This window comes from Egretta garzetta, unplaced genomic scaffold (genome assembly GCF_000687185.1).
Source record: "Egretta garzetta isolate BGI_Z169 unplaced genomic scaffold, ASM68718v1 scaffold304, whole genome shotgun sequence".
NCBI classification, from domain to species: domain Eukaryota; kingdom Metazoa; phylum Chordata; class Aves; order Pelecaniformes; family Ardeidae; genus Egretta; species Egretta garzetta.
Window position 1 is genome coordinate 942,463 of NW_009259421.1, and position 17,714 is coordinate 960,176.

The 17,714-nt window shown below is 38.1% G+C and overlaps 1 protein-coding gene across 1 annotated transcript in view; it reads right to left on the reverse strand.

Annotated features, from left to right (window-relative positions):
- Window positions 1–17,714, reverse strand: part of TPR (translocated promoter region, nuclear basket protein) — a 42,354-nt gene that overhangs the window by 4,885 nt on the left and 19,755 nt on the right. Inside the window, exons 27-49 of the mRNA XM_009636919.2 lie at window positions 17,453–17,637; window positions 16,861–17,008; window positions 16,336–16,473; window positions 15,504–15,635; window positions 15,126–15,256; window positions 14,559–14,769; window positions 14,042–14,188; window positions 13,406–13,604; window positions 12,512–12,717; window positions 11,748–11,809; window positions 10,594–10,802; window positions 9,990–10,262; window positions 9,068–9,216; window positions 8,144–8,227; window positions 7,096–7,296; window positions 5,623–5,754; window positions 4,993–5,083; window positions 4,351–4,535; window positions 3,449–3,517; window positions 2,186–2,280; window positions 1,401–1,507; window positions 663–758; window positions 308–464 (exon numbers count right to left, since the gene is read on the reverse strand). Coding sequence (XP_009635214.1) covers window positions 308–464; window positions 663–758; window positions 1,401–1,507; window positions 2,186–2,280; window positions 3,449–3,517; window positions 4,351–4,535; window positions 4,993–5,083; window positions 5,623–5,754; window positions 7,096–7,296; window positions 8,144–8,227; window positions 9,068–9,216; window positions 9,990–10,262; window positions 10,594–10,802; window positions 11,748–11,809; window positions 12,512–12,717; window positions 13,406–13,604; window positions 14,042–14,188; window positions 14,559–14,769; window positions 15,126–15,256; window positions 15,504–15,635; window positions 16,336–16,473; window positions 16,861–17,008; window positions 17,453–17,637 — 3,407 coding nt within the window. The remainder of the gene's footprint in view (window positions 1–307; window positions 465–662; window positions 759–1,400; window positions 1,508–2,185; window positions 2,281–3,448; window positions 3,518–4,350; window positions 4,536–4,992; window positions 5,084–5,622; window positions 5,755–7,095; window positions 7,297–8,143; window positions 8,228–9,067; window positions 9,217–9,989; window positions 10,263–10,593; window positions 10,803–11,747; window positions 11,810–12,511; window positions 12,718–13,405; window positions 13,605–14,041; window positions 14,189–14,558; window positions 14,770–15,125; window positions 15,257–15,503; window positions 15,636–16,335; window positions 16,474–16,860; window positions 17,009–17,452; window positions 17,638–17,714) is intronic.

Genomic DNA, 17,714 nt, shown 5'->3' on the forward strand with positions numbered 1-17,714 from the left:
CCGGGACCTTCACCCCCAGGGCCCCCTGCATTCTGGAAAAAAAAAAAAATACTGATTTTTTTTTTTTTTGGTGACTTTTGTATTAGCTATGTTAAATCAGAAGAAGAAAATCAGAAGAAAATCTTCGGGTTTAGATGAAAAGGTCAGATTGTACACTGCTTTACAAAATTACTAAATTCTGTTTGAGGTCTCCTTCCTACCAGAACAGGTTAAACTGAAAATGAATCACAGGCACGCTTGGATGCTAACAAATCACTTAAACTGACATGACATCAAGTCTTAGTGAACCAAACAAGTCATAGTTTACCCTTCAGATTCTGCTTCTGCAAAAACTTCATCTCCATCATCACCCGTCCCAGCCTCTGTTGTGGTGGACAGATTGCCAGTAGATGTCGTAACCATTGGAACAGACTGAGAAGCATGCTCTGAAGCGTCAGCTGATGCACTTTCAGTAAAAACCGTCACTGTACAGGAAAGGTATTTTAATAAACATCAAGTTAGTCTGAATTTCCTACAGAAAATCCATGGAAATCTTAGGCACATCAGGAAAAGGGCTACTGAATACTCCTGACGTAAACACTGTAACAACAATAATCTAATTCTTTTCTGGAAGTTCAAGGTTTCCAACCTTTAGTTCAGCCTGCAAATTTCTTGCCACTTACCTGGTGCTGCTACTTGTAATGGTGTTGTAGGAACACTACGACCACCTGATTCTTCCTCGTGAGCAAGGAATAGTGGGGTTTCATACATTCCTAAACCTGCAACACAAAAGTTTTAGTTACAATTAAAATAGCCAGCTAAAACCAGACTAACTGTCTTCTCTCTGTACACTTGATGAAATCCAGTGATTTCTACTTAAATATGGATATTTTTGTTATCTTAAGCTGTTTTGACTTACTGCCAGAGCAAATTGTAATTTATTGAAAGGTAAAACCTTGATAAAAATATTTCTATTTGATTTACTTTCATCCTTTTCTTATGCCATTATTTTGCTGTGATCTTTCTTCGAAGAACAGCACATTACTACAGGAAAGTTACAATCAACAGTAAAATTAAAAGTTGTAAGTCATTCCTTCAATGTTGCATTTATCCTTAAATGAAGCTGCTTGTACCCAGCAGGCAATTTGTCCTACATAACATTTCAGCTCCTCAGTTCACAAGCCTGTCATTCCTATCCACAGGAACATTCTACTTTTTAAACTATATTACAAATAGAAGTGCAGCAGCTTGAAGGAAACACCTTCTTACTTTCTGTCAGTCTCCCTGTGCTGATAATTATTTAAGAGTTGCAGCTTTCCACACTTCAACAAGTACCTGAAAGTAGAATTGCATTTTATTGACTGCATTATTTGTTTTTTCACTCCAGCAACCATGGAAAAGAAAGTAGAGAAATGGTTTACCTCCTTGTGATGCAAGCTGACCAAGATCAGAGTGACTTGAGCTAGTTTGTGGCATATCTTCAGGGGGTCCAAATCTGAATCTAGGAACACCAGCTACCTGGGGGGAACTATCAAAATAAAGCTTTAAGGAATTCTGCAATTTTTCCAGTGATCAGGGAGGCGGGGAAAGAACAAAAAAAAGGGGGGGGGGAAAGGACAATTTTCTCACCAAAACAAGAGAAAAAATTATGCATGAGACAAAATGAATTAGTGACCATAAAAATCAGTGAAATTACTGCTAATTAAATAGCAATTAGTTTCTTAAACTTATTTGGTCTGCATCTGGAATCAGTAAAACAGTCCTGAAGGGAATATTCTTTACTTATTTGTCCTATGAATTCTCACAATTTTAAGTATATTGATGAACATGTCCAGAAACATCCCAAATCCAGAAATGGAGATAACTTTTCCTACTTTTATTGGTAATATTAGGGGGTGGGAAGAAGGTGGGAGAGCAGGAAAGGAAATGATATGAAATAGAAGAACCTATTTCTTTGTCTTAATCTCTTTTTAAGTCAGTAAGTTACAATACATTGGAGATCATCTACCTCCTAATTTGCTGATAAATTTCATGATAAAGTTCAAATAATGATTACTTATTTGTAGAAGCAGTCACCTACCATACTACTTAGCATGTTTTTGCATGCTACTCCCATTAAATTTCATTTAATTTTGATTTATTTTCATTCCACTGTTAAGACAGAATTAATAGATGCCTTTTTTTTTTTTTCTTCACATCTACTTACTGAATGGCTTCTGCAAACCCATCTGTACGATGTGGAACTACAAGAGTTGGTGTGCTTGGAACTGTTCTGTCCTCATCATCAAAGAAGTGTTGCTGCTGGAAAAAAAAAGAGACTGATATGAGAGCCTATAATGTATTTCCAGTTTCTACCAAGCCAAGTTAAAGGTTGGTTTGCTTTTTTTCACATCGTCCAGCAAAACAAAAGATAGATGTATCTCTAACAAAATTCTTGCCTAATTTCAGACATGTAAATCTGATATAGTTATATAGATCACGCTTACGGGTGATAAAAAAAACCCCAAACCAAACAAACCCCCATACACTTGCAGGGCACCCATCTTTTAAAGGAAATTTAGACATCTATTCCATGAGATTATTGTACCATCAAAGTGCCACATCTCCCTGTTGACTACAGAGGAATCTTAGGGTGGCTTGTTTGTAAATAGATAGGAATCAACTGTCTTAATCTGGATTGCTGTAATGTACCTACCATAGGGGATTTTTCACATATGAAATCATCTGTTCCCTATAGACTTGTCTCCTTTGTTCTTGCATTGCCTACAAAGCCAGAAACCCCAGCTCTCTCTTCCCTCATCCTTCATAAGACACTCTCTTCCCTTCTTCCTCCCGTATCTTTCAAACCTTTCTCTCCAAAATACTCATAAGCTCCCTCCCATGTGCTCAGTTACTGTCCAGGCAAAAATCAGTAGGTACTGAGGCCAGTTCCAAGCAGAAATTGAATGACAGGTGCAGGCAAGCCAAGTAGAATCAAAAAATCTGAGGTGATGCCTTTAATCTCAGAAAACAATTTTTTAATCAGTCAGTCCCCTCCCCCTCCCTCACTGAATGTGCATTTATTCTGTCAAATACAGTTGCAGTTGAATAAGTTCAAAATTAGCTGAAGGAGGCAGACAGAAATCACAAATTAGCCTTGTTTGTTTAGGATGAGGCTGAAAACATTTTATTATTTTTTACAGTAACATATCCACTTTAAAAGACTAAATCTGAAAACAATTAATTAAATCTGCTTCAGACAAACCCAATTCAACCTCTTTTGAAGACCTTTAGCTTCCTGGGAGTTTTCTAGTATGTGTCTTCCATTAATACAGAAATTAATAGGACTAAGATATTTTCTGCAAGACTACAGAAACCATCCCATCTGTGAAGTCAGTAGCTAGGCTTCTTTAAAAAAACAAAATAAGATCCAAGAGTCATAAATGTTCCCTCAATGCAGGTTTTCAGTAGTAGACTTTCAGGTACTTACCATCCCACCTATACCAGGAGTTAGCTGAAGTCCACGCCCCACCGACTGTCTTCGAGTCATCTGGATTCTCTTTATAGTAAAGAAAAAATGAAGTAGTGTGAATGCTTTCCTGGTATTCTAATAACATACAATTGTTCAATCAGAGCCATGGACAGTGCCTAAATGGGTAAATGTAACAAATATATGTCAGCGTACAACACTGCTCAGTACATCATCATACCTTCTTAAAGAATAGACCATGGCAGCAGCTACTCCACATCTGCTGCCTGGTCTAAGCATGAAAGAGAATGATGTAGGTTTAAATTCTGGGTGACATTACTATTTTACTCAACTTTCTACTGAGGGCAGAAAACATGAACACAGCAATATCGTGACCCCAAGCCTCAGAACAAATTAATGGTAAAGGAGAATTTCAGTCATGATATTTTTTGCAAAATTTACATTACGATGTTTTCATTTACAAAATCTGTAAGTCTACATCAAAGCATAATCATGGCTCAGGCACTGACTGTGAAAGATTTAACTTAGAAAATGAATGGCAACGTTCCTTTGCCAGTCTGCACTGGGGCAGAGACCAATAAAAACCCCTGCCAATCTGTCCTGAGTTACAACCTGTTCAAGAACAGCTTTTGTAGTGGAAATATCAGCAGTCATTGACTGAAACAACATTGGCATAAAAATTTTAAGACACAAATCCCTCATGAGCACCTTACTGCTTTTAATGTTCCCTGTTCAGCCATAATCTGCAGTTTGAGACACATTAAGTTTGCTCAACTACTGTTTTTAGGATGCTAAATAGATGTCATACATTTTTACAATAGCCAGAGTACTTAGGTTTTATATAGATGAAATTATATAGTAATTTTTTAAAAGTTTTCTGAACTGCTAGGGATAGTTTATACCTGTACTGGGGGACCCAGTTCCTGAGGAGGAGCATGAATAGTTAGTCGTGGGGGCAGTGGATGTGGTGGTCTGCGTGGTGACTGTGGGGGCCGAGGGGCCTGTCTCTCCGAGGCAGATGATGGCTGCTGTTCTCTTGAACTTTCATGAGGAAAAGTGGACTCAGCAGCACTTGTACTCCCTTCTCCTAAAACAAATATGAATATAGAGGAGTAAACCCATGATCTCCAAACTGAATTGAAAACATGAAGGCAAGTCTTTGAATTCTGCTACGACATCAACACAGATATTTTTTACCCTTGCAAGAGTGGGGACAGCTCAGTTCTGTTATTTAAAATCACTTTAGAGAAGACTTGTGCCAGCTACGTCAACACCAGCACTGAAACAAACCATTGATTATTCAAGTGCTGATTTAGAGAGATTAATCTACTGAGCAGTTTACATAGCAACCAGAGCTTGCAGGGGTTTCAAAGGAATGTAGAATTAATGAATCCAGAAAAGAACATTTCAAAAGAATCTACATTTCAGGTTAAAATGGTATTTAGCATTTTGCCTTGTATTCTTACTTTTCAAAGGCATGTTTTAACACATGCAAACCATTTGCCCCCTTACACAGACTTTGAAGAAACACAGAATAACCATACCACTGTTTTGAGAATCTGCTGCCCTCTGGTTGCTTTCACCTCCTCCCATGCTTTCCTCAGTTTCTGTTCCAGGATCTGTACCATCAGCACCCTAAAAAAACCATCAGAAACATGGTGACTTAGTACTAAACAACTTACGGGCTGTAAAGAGAATATAAAAGCAATACAAAAGTATTCAGAAAATAAACAAAGTAAAATATATGAATTTTTAAAAATATTTCTGTAAATGTCTACAAAATCAGGTAAATGTACACAACTATATGAAATTTCAGAAGTTCTGCCTATCTGTACATACACAAATGTGAACAGTGTAGCCATCTTTTAATATTAATAGACAATTAAATATCCAGCTTTTGAAGAAACTGCCTTACTAGTTTTGCAACTACAGTATTTGTTGCTAGCTCCTGTACTTTGCATTTTCATTCAGCCTTCTTAAACATTCAAAGTTGATTTTTCTTGTGAAAACACCAGTTACAACAGAAATTACTATCACCTACTAGCAGCCTCAGTTTTCTGGGATGAATTAATCCTAAGATTTTCTCTTTCAAGTATTCAAATCTGTGCAGATTCATTACACCACCAATTTATAACAAGAACTTTAACAGGCTATAAAAAAGGTACAAATCTCACCTCAGCATCATCTGCTTCATATCCATCATTACCATCAGCACTACCAGTTCCTTCATTACTGTCATCACCTTCATCTCCCATTCCTGTGTCTTCATCATCATCCTCATCTTCCTCATCCTCATCCTCATAGTCCTATGATAAAGACCATAAAAAAGCCTTGAGGAAGTGTTGAAACGATTCCACTATATCCTTCCCAATCTTGAAGTGGTACACTTCACTTTGTGGTACAGAGACCACCTCTGCCTGTGGATCTCTTCCTGAAGATGTTCAGCATTTATTATCCACAGAGTACCTCTATGTATTTTTTGATTGCTATGGTAGGTTGACCTTGACGCCGACCCAGCCACTCCCTCACTCCCTCTTCAACAGGACAAGGGTAGAAAATCAGACGGAAAAGCTTAAGGGTCAAGATAAAGGCAGGCAGATGACTTATCAATTATCAATATGGGCAAAAGAGACTCAACTCAGAAAAAATTAATTTAGCTTGTTGCCAATTAAAAATAGAGCTGGACAGTGAGAAACAAAGAAAACCATAACACCTTTCCCCCCATCCCCTTTTTCCCAGGCTCAACTTCACTCCCTCACTCCTCCTACCACACCCCAAGCAAGGTGGAAGGGACAAGGAATGGGGGGTTGTGGTCAGTCCATAACAGTTTCTCTCAGCTACTCCTTCCTTCTCACACTTTTTCCCCTGCTCCAGCGTGGGTCCTCTCCACAGCCTGCAGTCCTTCAAGCACTATTCCAGCAGTGGGTCCTTCCCACTGAAGGGCTGCCATCCATCAGGATAAACCTGCTCCTGTATTGGCTTCTCTCCATGGGCCACGGTTCCTGGCAGTAGAGCCTACTCCTCCACGGGCTGCAGTTTCTTTCAAGGAATATCCTCCTCTCCACAGGCTGCAGGGAAATATCTGCTCCATTGCGGTCTCTTCCATGGGCTACAAGGAGCATCTGCTCTGATGCCAGAAGCACCTCCTTCCCCTCATTATTTTTTGACCTTGGTGTTGGCAAGATTGCTCCTCACATTTTTTTTCCCCTCACCTCACATTAACACTGCCATGCAGCGTTTTGCCCTTTCTTATATATGTTTTCACCACCTGATGGGCTCCTGCAGTGTGGGTCCTGCAGTAGGGTCACTGCAGAGCCAGTTGGAACACGCCGTGTCTAGCATGGGGCAGGCCCCAGCCTCTTCTCACAGAGGCCAACCTTGTATGTTGAATAGGCATAGATAACCTAGAGGCACTGGGGAATTTTATGACTTAAAAAAAAAAAAAAAACAAAAAAACCCAAGCTGAATTAATAAGTATCTTTAAAACACTAGAAGTTCAGGCTACATAAAGAGAGACTATTTATACATTTTAGAAAAAATATTTTGATTAAGTTAGTCCTGCCAGGTGAGCCTTAAATCTGATCAAAGGCAAAAATCAGAAATAAAGTAGTTCATAAATAAAATAACTCCATACGTCCTATACATACTTCCTGTTCGCCTTCGTTTTCTTCATCATCATCATCTTCATCATCACTATCAATTACAATGACATCATCTCTCTTAGACTGACCATCCTGAGATGAAGAAGTATTTTGTTGATCTGACTGAAGAGGTCCAAGATCTATTGGGATAGACTGGGAAGTTTCTTCACTATCCTCCATGGGAGCATACTCTCCCTGTGTAACACCCTGTAAAAGATTAAAGTAAATTACCAGAAGAAACAAAACAAAACGCAGCATATAAAATTCTTAAAATGTTCTTCAGAAGAGTGTCCACTGTATTTCTAAGAGTTTCCTGTTTCTGCTCCTAGCTCTCAACCTCGACTAAATGGAGGCCTGCTCTACAACACAAGTACGAGTATTTTGTCCTTTATTTCCAAATCAGATTTGGGATGGGTGCCATCTTTAGGGATAGTGTATTCATATATGATGCATTTGAATACACATTCATAAAAAGCTGCTGTCTAAATGTTTACCCATCCATTTCAGATAACCAAGGAGCTATCACCAACATCTGCACGATAAGCAAATACAGATACTTGGAGCATTGTTGACTGCTGAGGAAGTGCTCTGCCCTTACTTTACATCCAGCCAGAATGATTGCCTAGTTAGAGGGGCACTCTCTGAGCACACCACCAAGACTGCAGTTACTGTCAGTGCACAAGACTGGTGATGGGATAAGAAGAGAAACTAACTCTGATGCTTACAGGAGAAACACTAGTTAATCGCTGTTTCTTAATACCTAACAAAGACAGGGGAGGACAAAAGAGAATGCTACAGATGATTGTCATCAATCAACTTCAGACAACTAAAAGCCCCCCCAGGATCAAGGAACGACCATCTCTCTTCTAAGCATGAACTCTGAGCTGCTGTTCTTCTGGTCTGGAGGAATTTTAAGAGGCTGGAAGTGGTTTCCACTGGAAACCTGCAGGATCTGATTTGAGACTTCACTTCTAAAAATACTGAGATTTTGGGTGCGGGGGGAGATAGCTATTTCTGATGAAATGAATATTTTTTTCTTTTCAAATATGCTTACTTCTCCAATTGAGTCTTGTGAGTCTTGATTGTACGTTTGAGCTTCTACCTCACCATCAGTGCTCTCTTCTGCTGTCACTTCCTCCTGAAAGAACATATATTTTTCTCATTTAAAACACATCATTAGCCCTAAAGTTTGGTTCTTTAACATGTTTGAGATTTTTTTTTTTTTTACTTTTTTTTTTTTTTAAAATTATCTTTTCCCACAAAGATCATGGCAACATTTTGTTCCCCTTTTATTATTATTCCTTAGCTCTGCTTTTATTTTTCACCCCACTTCTCTGCCCTGGAGAAATTGTATTTCTAAATTCTAGTCCACTGGACCTCAAGTGTCTCAATCTTTTCACAGGACTAAAAAAGAATCCTCAAGATTTCCCACCATTCCACCTCAATCCTCTCAGCTAAATAAGTGATAATTTTCTTACATAATCTTGCTCTTTTCAGAATTAATAAAATGTCTCTTTGACTTCCTTAACATTATTCATGAGTTGCCTGCTGTGAGGTTCTGTTTCAAGTTCATTCCTTTTTTTGCAGGACATCCCAATCCCCTCACACCAACATTTCATGACATGTCCTGTAAGCTTTTCCATGGAACTATCTTTGCTTCCCTCGCATGTCCTCAAGTATGCTGTATTTTATTCCAGAATAACAGTAGATAATGAGATAATGACCTTCCAGACTACACTGAAAAATGTTTTTCCTCAATGTTAGGATATGGACCTCTGTCTTCCATCCTACAGTTCAGCAAGATTTGCATTATTCATCGTAACTGGTCTAACTTCTGCCTTTTATGATACCCAAACATAACTGCTTCCTCCCTGACAGATTAAAAACTCATGTTAAGAATTAACTGACTTGCTCTGAAGTAATACACTTGCTCTTCCCATTAAAATCTTCCAAAGGGACAGATTAAGTAGCAGCAAACCTCAGGTCCAACTCTCTGTATGCTTCTCAGTTTCTTTGGAAGAGGTACATCCACTGTTTCTTCTGAGATTTGGTCTGAGTTTTCCACAGTGTTATCCTCCTCTTCTTCTCGTGGACGTTTAGAGAGTGAAGAACTTGGGGTAGCTGAAACTTAAAAGACCCTCTCAGTTATTTTTAGAACAAATGTACACAACAGAAAATCAAAAGGTTTGACATTTTAGTCTGGAAGATCACCTCTTTTTCTGCATTGAATAACAGAATCAGGTAGAATCACCTTGTGTCATTTCCTAGCACATGAAGGCATCAGCCCCTTTTGTTACAAGTTGTATGCTCTTGAACCTACATTCACAACCTAACTGACCCCAAATGTAAGGGTACAACTGAAATATTTTTTCCAATATCTTTGCTTCTGACAAGCACACATAAAAGTTTAACAGAGTATCAGCTGGGAAACAAAAAAAACCCGAGGCTACAAAAGCATTCTACACCAAAATCTACACTATGTAGGGCCAACAGATGAGCCACAGTGTATCACACCGAGTAGCTTTAGGGGAGTTCTCTGTATTTTATATTCCAGCTTAAGCAGTCTACTTGTGACTCCTAAAATTAACCTTGCTCCAACAGTACCATGGAAACAGAGGCAGAAGGGTTTAATGTATTAAACCCCAGTGCTGCTCTGAATAGTAAAACAAGCATGAGGTCTTACTTTCTACTTCAAGGAATGCAGTGACAACAGCATTTCAGAGGTACCATTTCTGAAGGTTCAAGAAAGGAGTCTAACCTCAGAAATTTGTAGAATGTGCAATAAACCAAGGGTGAAAAAAACCCAAAAGAGCAAATTCTAGGCCTGGTTTGACAAGGGTCCAAACGGAGCTACTTAAAAGGAACTATTCAAAAAGGTAGGCCTATAAAATAAAACCAACCTGTGCCAAACACTGCTGTAGAAGTGGAAGGCCTCTCTATTTGAGAGCTCTGTACAACTTCGACAATGGTAGGGGATGGCTCCTGATTAGCAGGCTCAATCTGAGGATGACTTTGCTGAGTGGGCTGCACAAAAGCAGTTGCTTGCGTCTGCTGCTGAACAGTCAAGATGGGCTGAGAGAGAGATGTCTGAACATTAGGACTGGTGGAACGCACAGACCCACTAGTGCTTCCAAAGACCGGAACATGCTCCACAGGTCCTTCCGATTGCATAGCTGAAAGGCAAACAGTAGCACATTCAACCGTCTTCATATTAACTAGCTCAGTTCACATTCTCCATTTCAGAATGCCCTAAACAAGCAGATTCAACGTTTTGCAGATTATGCAATGTTGATAACGATTATGATAATGTTGCTTAAACCAGTCTTCAGTAGAGGAATCATGAACTTTGTTGCAACAGAAGTGGTCACAAAAGTGCAATACTGAAAGAGATGCAGACACAATAAAACTGTTTGAGTTACTTTCAAACTAATAATTACTGAGATTTCAAGGCAAAGGTAGCATTTATGATTACTGTAGATCTTTATACTATACTAAAATGCTTACCTTCCTGAGTCTCCACCTGTGTTGTAGGCATAACTGTGGCTGTTGGAGTAGTGGTAGGATTAGTGACTGTAGCAGGAGTAACCATTGGACGGATGCTGGCTCTTGGAGTAGACTTATTCCCAGCTATTGCAGCAGCAGTCACTTTACTTGGAGTTGACACAACAGGAGTTGGTTTAATATTTGCTGTTGGTGGATCTGAAGTGCTAGCACTGAAAAACAGGATATTGGTTTATCATAGTATCACAGAAAGTGGATTTTAAAAACACCAAATGTAAACATATTATCATAGCCAGAAATACTAGTTTTTAAAGGTTTAAAATTTAAAAGCCTAATAAGGGCATAATGAATAGTCTTCCAAATTTTTTTTATAGTTAAAAAAGAAAAAAAAAAAAAAAAAAAAAAAAAAAGACACACAATGCCACCAGTAGCATTTTGTCCAGCTTAGAGGTTTGACAGATTTCTTCAAAAGTAATCAACTAGAAAACTGTAAGCAGATCAAAATGAGCAGTGCATAGCTGTGCTGGGTGTCTATTACAACAAGTAATACATCTCACATTAAAACTAACTGATTCACTCAATATAGAGCAACATCATGTCTTGGTTGAGACAAAGATCAGCCAAATTTTAAGAGGCATTTTTTAAAGCCGTGCTTTCAGAAGGATGTTGTCATAAAAGCTGAAATGGAGTTTGTTATCTAAACCTAGCAATACAGCAATATTTCCCATCTTAGAGTTTAGTCATTTGACTATTTTATTGGTTGTTAGAGTTACCACCTATGTAGCCATTACTCATGTTTGAGATTCTTGAACAAGGAAGATTCCCCCTCAAAACCAAAAAAGTTAAGGGTAACAATCAAAACTGTACAACTTCAAGATTCTTGAAGTCTGAAAACATTTTAAAAAAAATCTTTCATGTTTCCCAGATACCACATCCCTGGTAGTTAACACAATAATTTAACAGCTGAAAAGCTTTTTTGATTAAATGTAGCTGAGAAAACAGAAGGAACACATTATGTTAATCAGGATCTTCAAAGTTGCTTAAGAAAAATTGTGAAAAGCCAGTGGTTTACTAAAAAGAAGAGCAACTAGATAAAGACAAAACCAAGGAGCACCAATCACAGAAACTCTGCAAAACCTCCAAACCCTTCAACTCACATTCCTCTTTCACCTGAAGCTGGAGTAGACTTGAGTGAGATTTGCCTCTGCTGTTCTGGCACCTATTAAGAAAGAAACAGAAGTATCATGCCATGTACATACGAAACAGAGCGAGCAATTTGGTAAAATGCTTCAACAGACAGATCTCTTTACTAACAATTGTATCTCTAACAGACTTGTTAGCACACCTAGTCAGATTCCATGATTATTGCAAATTCTCCAAAACAAATCATACCAGTCATACCAAGTACATAAACCAACAGTAATTTCGCAAGTATTTTCTGAAGCTATTGAGACAACAGCAGCTAGAACGCATTATACTAAACCCATGGATAAAAATACAAAAATAGACAGCAGAGTGCAAACAGTTCAGTGTGATGATGTAACTGCATGCTCATTAGCATTGGGAATTCTGACTATGGCAAGAAATAAGTTTTAAATTAAGTTCTGAATCCTTACTAAAGCCAACTTGCGTATATCCAAAACCAGGGGACAGTGGAAATTGTATAGTGCACTGTTTCTTGTGCTCATTGCTATCTTCTAATTTTCTTTTTTGAAAGTGTAGGATTCCTATGACATCTACTATTTAGGATGTTTAGAATAAACACTTTCACATAAAATAGTCTTGTGTATTAACTGCTACATACACAAAACCAAACCGAGTTGGACAACAGTGCTTGTACTGACAGCTGTTGTTCTCGTTCAGTCATGAGACATGCAAGCTGTTAAATCCTCTCACACAGCTAGCTAAGAGGACTTTGTACCTTATTTGTAGACTCTGGTGGTTCATCTCGCTGTTCATGGTGTCGCTCTTGCTGCTCTCTAAGCTCTCTTTCCAGACGGCAGATTCTACCTTCATACTGTGATTTGAGTGCACTCATCCGCACCTCCAATTCGGTCTTCTGCTCTTCTAATGAACTGCTCTTTTGCTTCCACTCTTCATTTTCTTTTGTTAGCTGTTCTTTTGTACCTAATCAAATAGGAAAGAATTAAATCTTACTGCTGTAAAGCTGCCTACTAAGTCTCTGCATGCTGAATACCTGTCTGTTTTAACAGGTTACTGAAGTATTTTGAAATCTTAAAAACGTTATGCTATCAAAGGAGCTGTTAGAGGTAATTTTAACTTTCACATGCCATTTCTATTTAATGGCAATTAAATAAAAATAAACAAAAAATATAAATATATAATAAGCATATATACATAAAGAATTACAGTAGTCACAAAAGAATAAGATGTTTTCAGCAAGCCATCATTCCTCTTAATATCAATTAAAAATAGAGAAAGCAGTATAGTTTTCACCTGCACACTTAAGGAAGGCAAGAGGAAAGGGGAGAATTACCCAAGTTGTTAGTAGGATCAATCTGCTCTAAATAACAGAAGGATAAAGAATGGGGGTTATCACATTGGCTGGCCAAAACTAAGCAAAACCTTTTTACCTCCAGTGTACAGCTAGTTATATGCTTTTATCGTCTCCTGAAGGAATTAAAATTTAAGTTTTAGAACAAGTCCTGTAACATGAAATCTAGAAAAAACTTTTAAGTAAGATATGAAGTAGGCCATATTTTCCCAAGCATCCTGTCTAAATGTTTTTCTACTAGAATAATCAAAAACCCAAACAGAAGACGACACCTTAAGGACAGAAAAAATATTGTAATACCAGCTAACTGTGCAATTTTCTGCTTGGCTGCAAGCAAGGTCTTCCTAGTTTTCTCTTCCTTCTCAGTAATCTGTTGCCTGAGCTGTTCTTCCTGTGTAGTCTTCTCTTGCAGATCTTGATGAAAACGAGTAAGTTCTGATTGTAGCTGTGTTATCTGCTCCTGAAGATTTCTAACTTCAGTTTCCTTTTCCGCTGTAGTCTAGAGAGAGAGAGAGAGAGAGAGAGATTGCAGCTATTAGCCATAACCAGCTAATATATACCCTGACAAGCTCCAAAGACCTAGTATTAGCTGGCTGCTGTATTAAGGTTAAAAAGCTTCTAATCAACAATAGAGGAGTCCAGTCCTCTTTGAATGCACTAGTTGAGAGAATAGCATTCTCTTCCCCACTTACTTATTCCAAGAAACACCGTGAGACACACTAGACAGAGGATTTAAACCGAGTTTAAGGTCCCTCTTTCCCAACAAGGTAGATGCACAAATAAGTCACTTTAAATATTTCTGTGCATACATGTGCACATGCACAGACACACACACACAGAAAAACACCCTCACATTCTTCACAGTTATGCATTTAAGATTGCAGTATAGTACTCTGAAATTGTTCACTGTTTTTACCTTGCTCACTCTGTTCTTACCTTTTGTAAACTTTCAACCTGAGCCTCCAAAGCCTTTGTTTTCACTTCAGCTTGACTGAGAGCGTCTTTCAGCTCTTGTACTTCCTGGACAGAAACTTGTTCTTCTTGTTGTTCTACAGCAGACTGAGTTGATGCTTTGGCAACCATCTGAAATATGTCAAGTGGTATCGGGCTAAAGAGCACTATCTGATTAGAATGTCGTTACGTTCACAAGTTGCTTCTGCATGCAAACCGATCATTTAGAAAGTTCTGGAAAAACCCAGGAATTCTAACGAATGCTAAAGTTCTGTTAAGAATACTGCACAGTATTAAGTGATAGGCAGTTCATGCTTGGTGGCAGTTTGAGCTAACAGCAGAATAAACAATATAATTTTCTGCTTTTCACATGTAAGTATTCATACAGTATTACACTAAGGGAACATGAAAATCATCAGCTAGATTATGCATGACTCTAGATGAAAACATACAGGTTTTTTTTAAAGAACTGCTTTGCAAACAAAGAAAAAAGCATACCTACCTTATCATGCTGTGCTTTCAGCTCCTCATACTGAGTCTTGTACCTGCGCCCTATTTTCTTGACCTGTGTTATAGTTTTTACTTTTTCTTGTATGTCAGCCACTTTAGCATCTAGTTCTTTCTGCAAAGTGTCCTTTTCTGTTCTTATTTTAGCTACTTCATCCTTCAGGGTCTGAACAAGGTTCTGGCTTGTGGTCAAGGATGCATTAGTTCTAAATAGCAAGATTGGAGGAAGATGCAAATAAGATGTTTGAAATGGAGTGATATTGAAATGTAGTCATTCATATGTAATATCACAGGCATTATCTGTTATGAATTATGTTCTTCAGGATACTGCAATACAAATGAGTATTTGTAGAATACAAATTATTCTACAATACATTAGTTTAGAATAAGTTCAGCTAAAAGATAGCTTCCAAACCAATTCTCACTTCATTTTATCTGCATATTATCAACCTACAGTAAGAATACCAAAGGTTTCATAGTTACATGGAGACAGTTAAGAAGTTACACTATTTAAAATACTTTGCTTTGCACAAAGCTTTTTACTAATTGACTTACACCATACCTGGCTATTTCTGCTTTAAGCCTTCCTGTTTCTTCACTCATTTGTTGTATACGCTTGGTGTTTGCCTCCTTCTCTGAAAGCAGCTTCCGATACTCTTCGAGATCAGTGTCCTTTTGTTGACTCAATAAATGCTGAAAGGTTGAGAAAATAGTTTGCATTTTCATAAGTGGTTATATAGTTATATTGAGAAAATATCTTTGAATTAGAGCTACTGGTTTTGCATTTTGATTTGGAATGCCTATGAATCAGAATAGCCTATTCTGAAGCTGCATAAGTAATGCTTCATAATTCAAATACATTTCTTAGTTTGTTTTTAAGAAATCTTAGAATTTTTTTTTTTCTGCCACACTAGTGTCTTTGAAAAGATGCATTCCCCACCTGGGTCCGGGCTTTCCAGCGTTTAACATCTTCTTCCAACAGCTTTTTCTCTGCCTGCAACATTCCACTTTTCTCACTCAGTTCAGCATTTGACTCTTGTAGAGGTAGAATGTCTGCCTCAAGCTTGCGTACCTGAAAAAACACAACTGGGGATTAAACTCCCTGGCTCTTGTGAGACTGAAGGAAATGAAATGTGGTAGGCCTTGAACAATGATGGCAAGGGGGACAGACAGTGCAAAATCAACACCCTCAAGAGGTCATGATAAACCTTCTTTTCCAGCTCTCTGCCTTTCCGTGGCCAGCTGGGGGCAGGGAAGGATAAGGAGCAAGAGCAGGGGATGGTTCTACAGAGAGAAAAAAATACAGGTATGACTTCACAATCGTAGATTTCACTCTTTGTACTTTGGTACAGGAAACAGATTATAAATTACATGTTAGCAGCCAAGTACCGCTGCACTGGATTCCATTCAAATAACTGGCGTGTAGAAATGGGAAGAGGCATGTATCTCCCTTTTAAAGTCTTAATAAAGCTGTGGTCTGCTTTATATGTATTCCTGTGCCAGTTTTCATTTATCTGCTGCCAAAATCTTTGTTACTGGTAAACCTCTAGCCAAGGGTAAGTGTTGATTTTCAGTTTCATTTCAATGAAACTGAACTTTAACCTTCCCAATATTCTAGGTGGACCAATGTCTTCTAAAATTCTAAATGGGAAGTTTCCTCATTAGTATGTGACATTAAGGATAATCACAATTTAAATCATGTACTTATTGTAGGTAGCAATCCAGACATCAACTTGAATATCTGAAAAATTTACGCAAACCTCAGTACTAACCTTTGCTTGAATTTGTTGCAGCTCTTGTTCTAGCCTGTCCTTCTCTTCTCTTAGCATCTTGTTGGTTTCTATCAATACGTTCATGGTCTCAGTTTTTTTCATTAATTCTTCATGCTGTGCAATCGTTTTTGCTGTTACCTTTTGAAAAGATTTAACTCAGTCATTCATTTTGCTTGCACATGCATATATACTTACCTGGATCTGGCATAACCCCAGCTTGGAAAGCCATCATGGAAGTCATTATGTCACATGTACATTCAAAACAAATAAATATCACTTAAGAAATAGGAGATGGGGGAAAAAAATGACAGAAATTATTTTCCCTATTTATGTGATTTTGGAATTGCCACATTGCTTCACAGGACTCACAACAAGACCCTCCATTTGGCTATTATGGCAACCTCAGTTTAAAAGCTCCTGATTCTTCCGAAACTCTTCATTTTTGGGCACAGGCAGCAAAGAGTAGAACATAGAGAACAGCCCTCACCTTTTATTGAAATCATAATCAATACTATCCAACCATACCTGCACCTTCTCTCTCTCAGCATTGAGACTGTCCTGAAGTTCCTGGAGTTCCCTTTCCAGGTGCTCCACTCTCTGACGGTAACGCAAACTTTCCACCTGGGCCACCTCAAATCTAGTTTCTGCAATCTCTTTTTCTCGGCGTATAAATCTGCAATAAGAAAATGAACAAAGCATTGTGTCAATGAAAAAGCAAGACAAAGCATCGTAAGTTGAAGCACCTTATATCTGAAGGTCTCCCGAGAATAGAAGTTGGTTCAGATAGAGCAAAAAAAGAAAATACCAGATAAAAATTCTTGAAAATCTGCATAAACACACTAAAAAACACTATGAGAAAAACACCTCTATGAAACCTGCTTGCCAATCATATTGCTAATATCTGATCTAGTTTCCTGTAATAATTGACTCACTTTTTTTTCCTAGAAGTAGAAAGAAATCTCCTCTACTAGGTACTGATTTAGAACAACCACCTCCTACCTAGCAAAAAAGCACTTAAACTTTATATATAATCCTTCAAATATAAAGTAATACAGGACTATTTAGTCTGGCAACTAATTTATAACCACCAAGAGAAGGAGCACAGAGCTAAATTTACCTAAGAATTTCTAAGATTTGTTCCTGGGATTTGCCTTCCTCATTGAGAGAAACATTCACTGCAGTTGGCATGGCTTCTTTCATAGAGGTCACCATCTTATCACTCAGACTTTCCAGCTGTTCATGTAACAATCGATTTTGTTTTTCCAGATCTTCACAGCGGGATGCAAGTTTTGAAGCTTCATCCTACAACAAAATTGTTCAATGGCCGTGAACTCTGTGGCTGAATTTGTGTTAACTGAAAAAACACCACCGAAAGCACA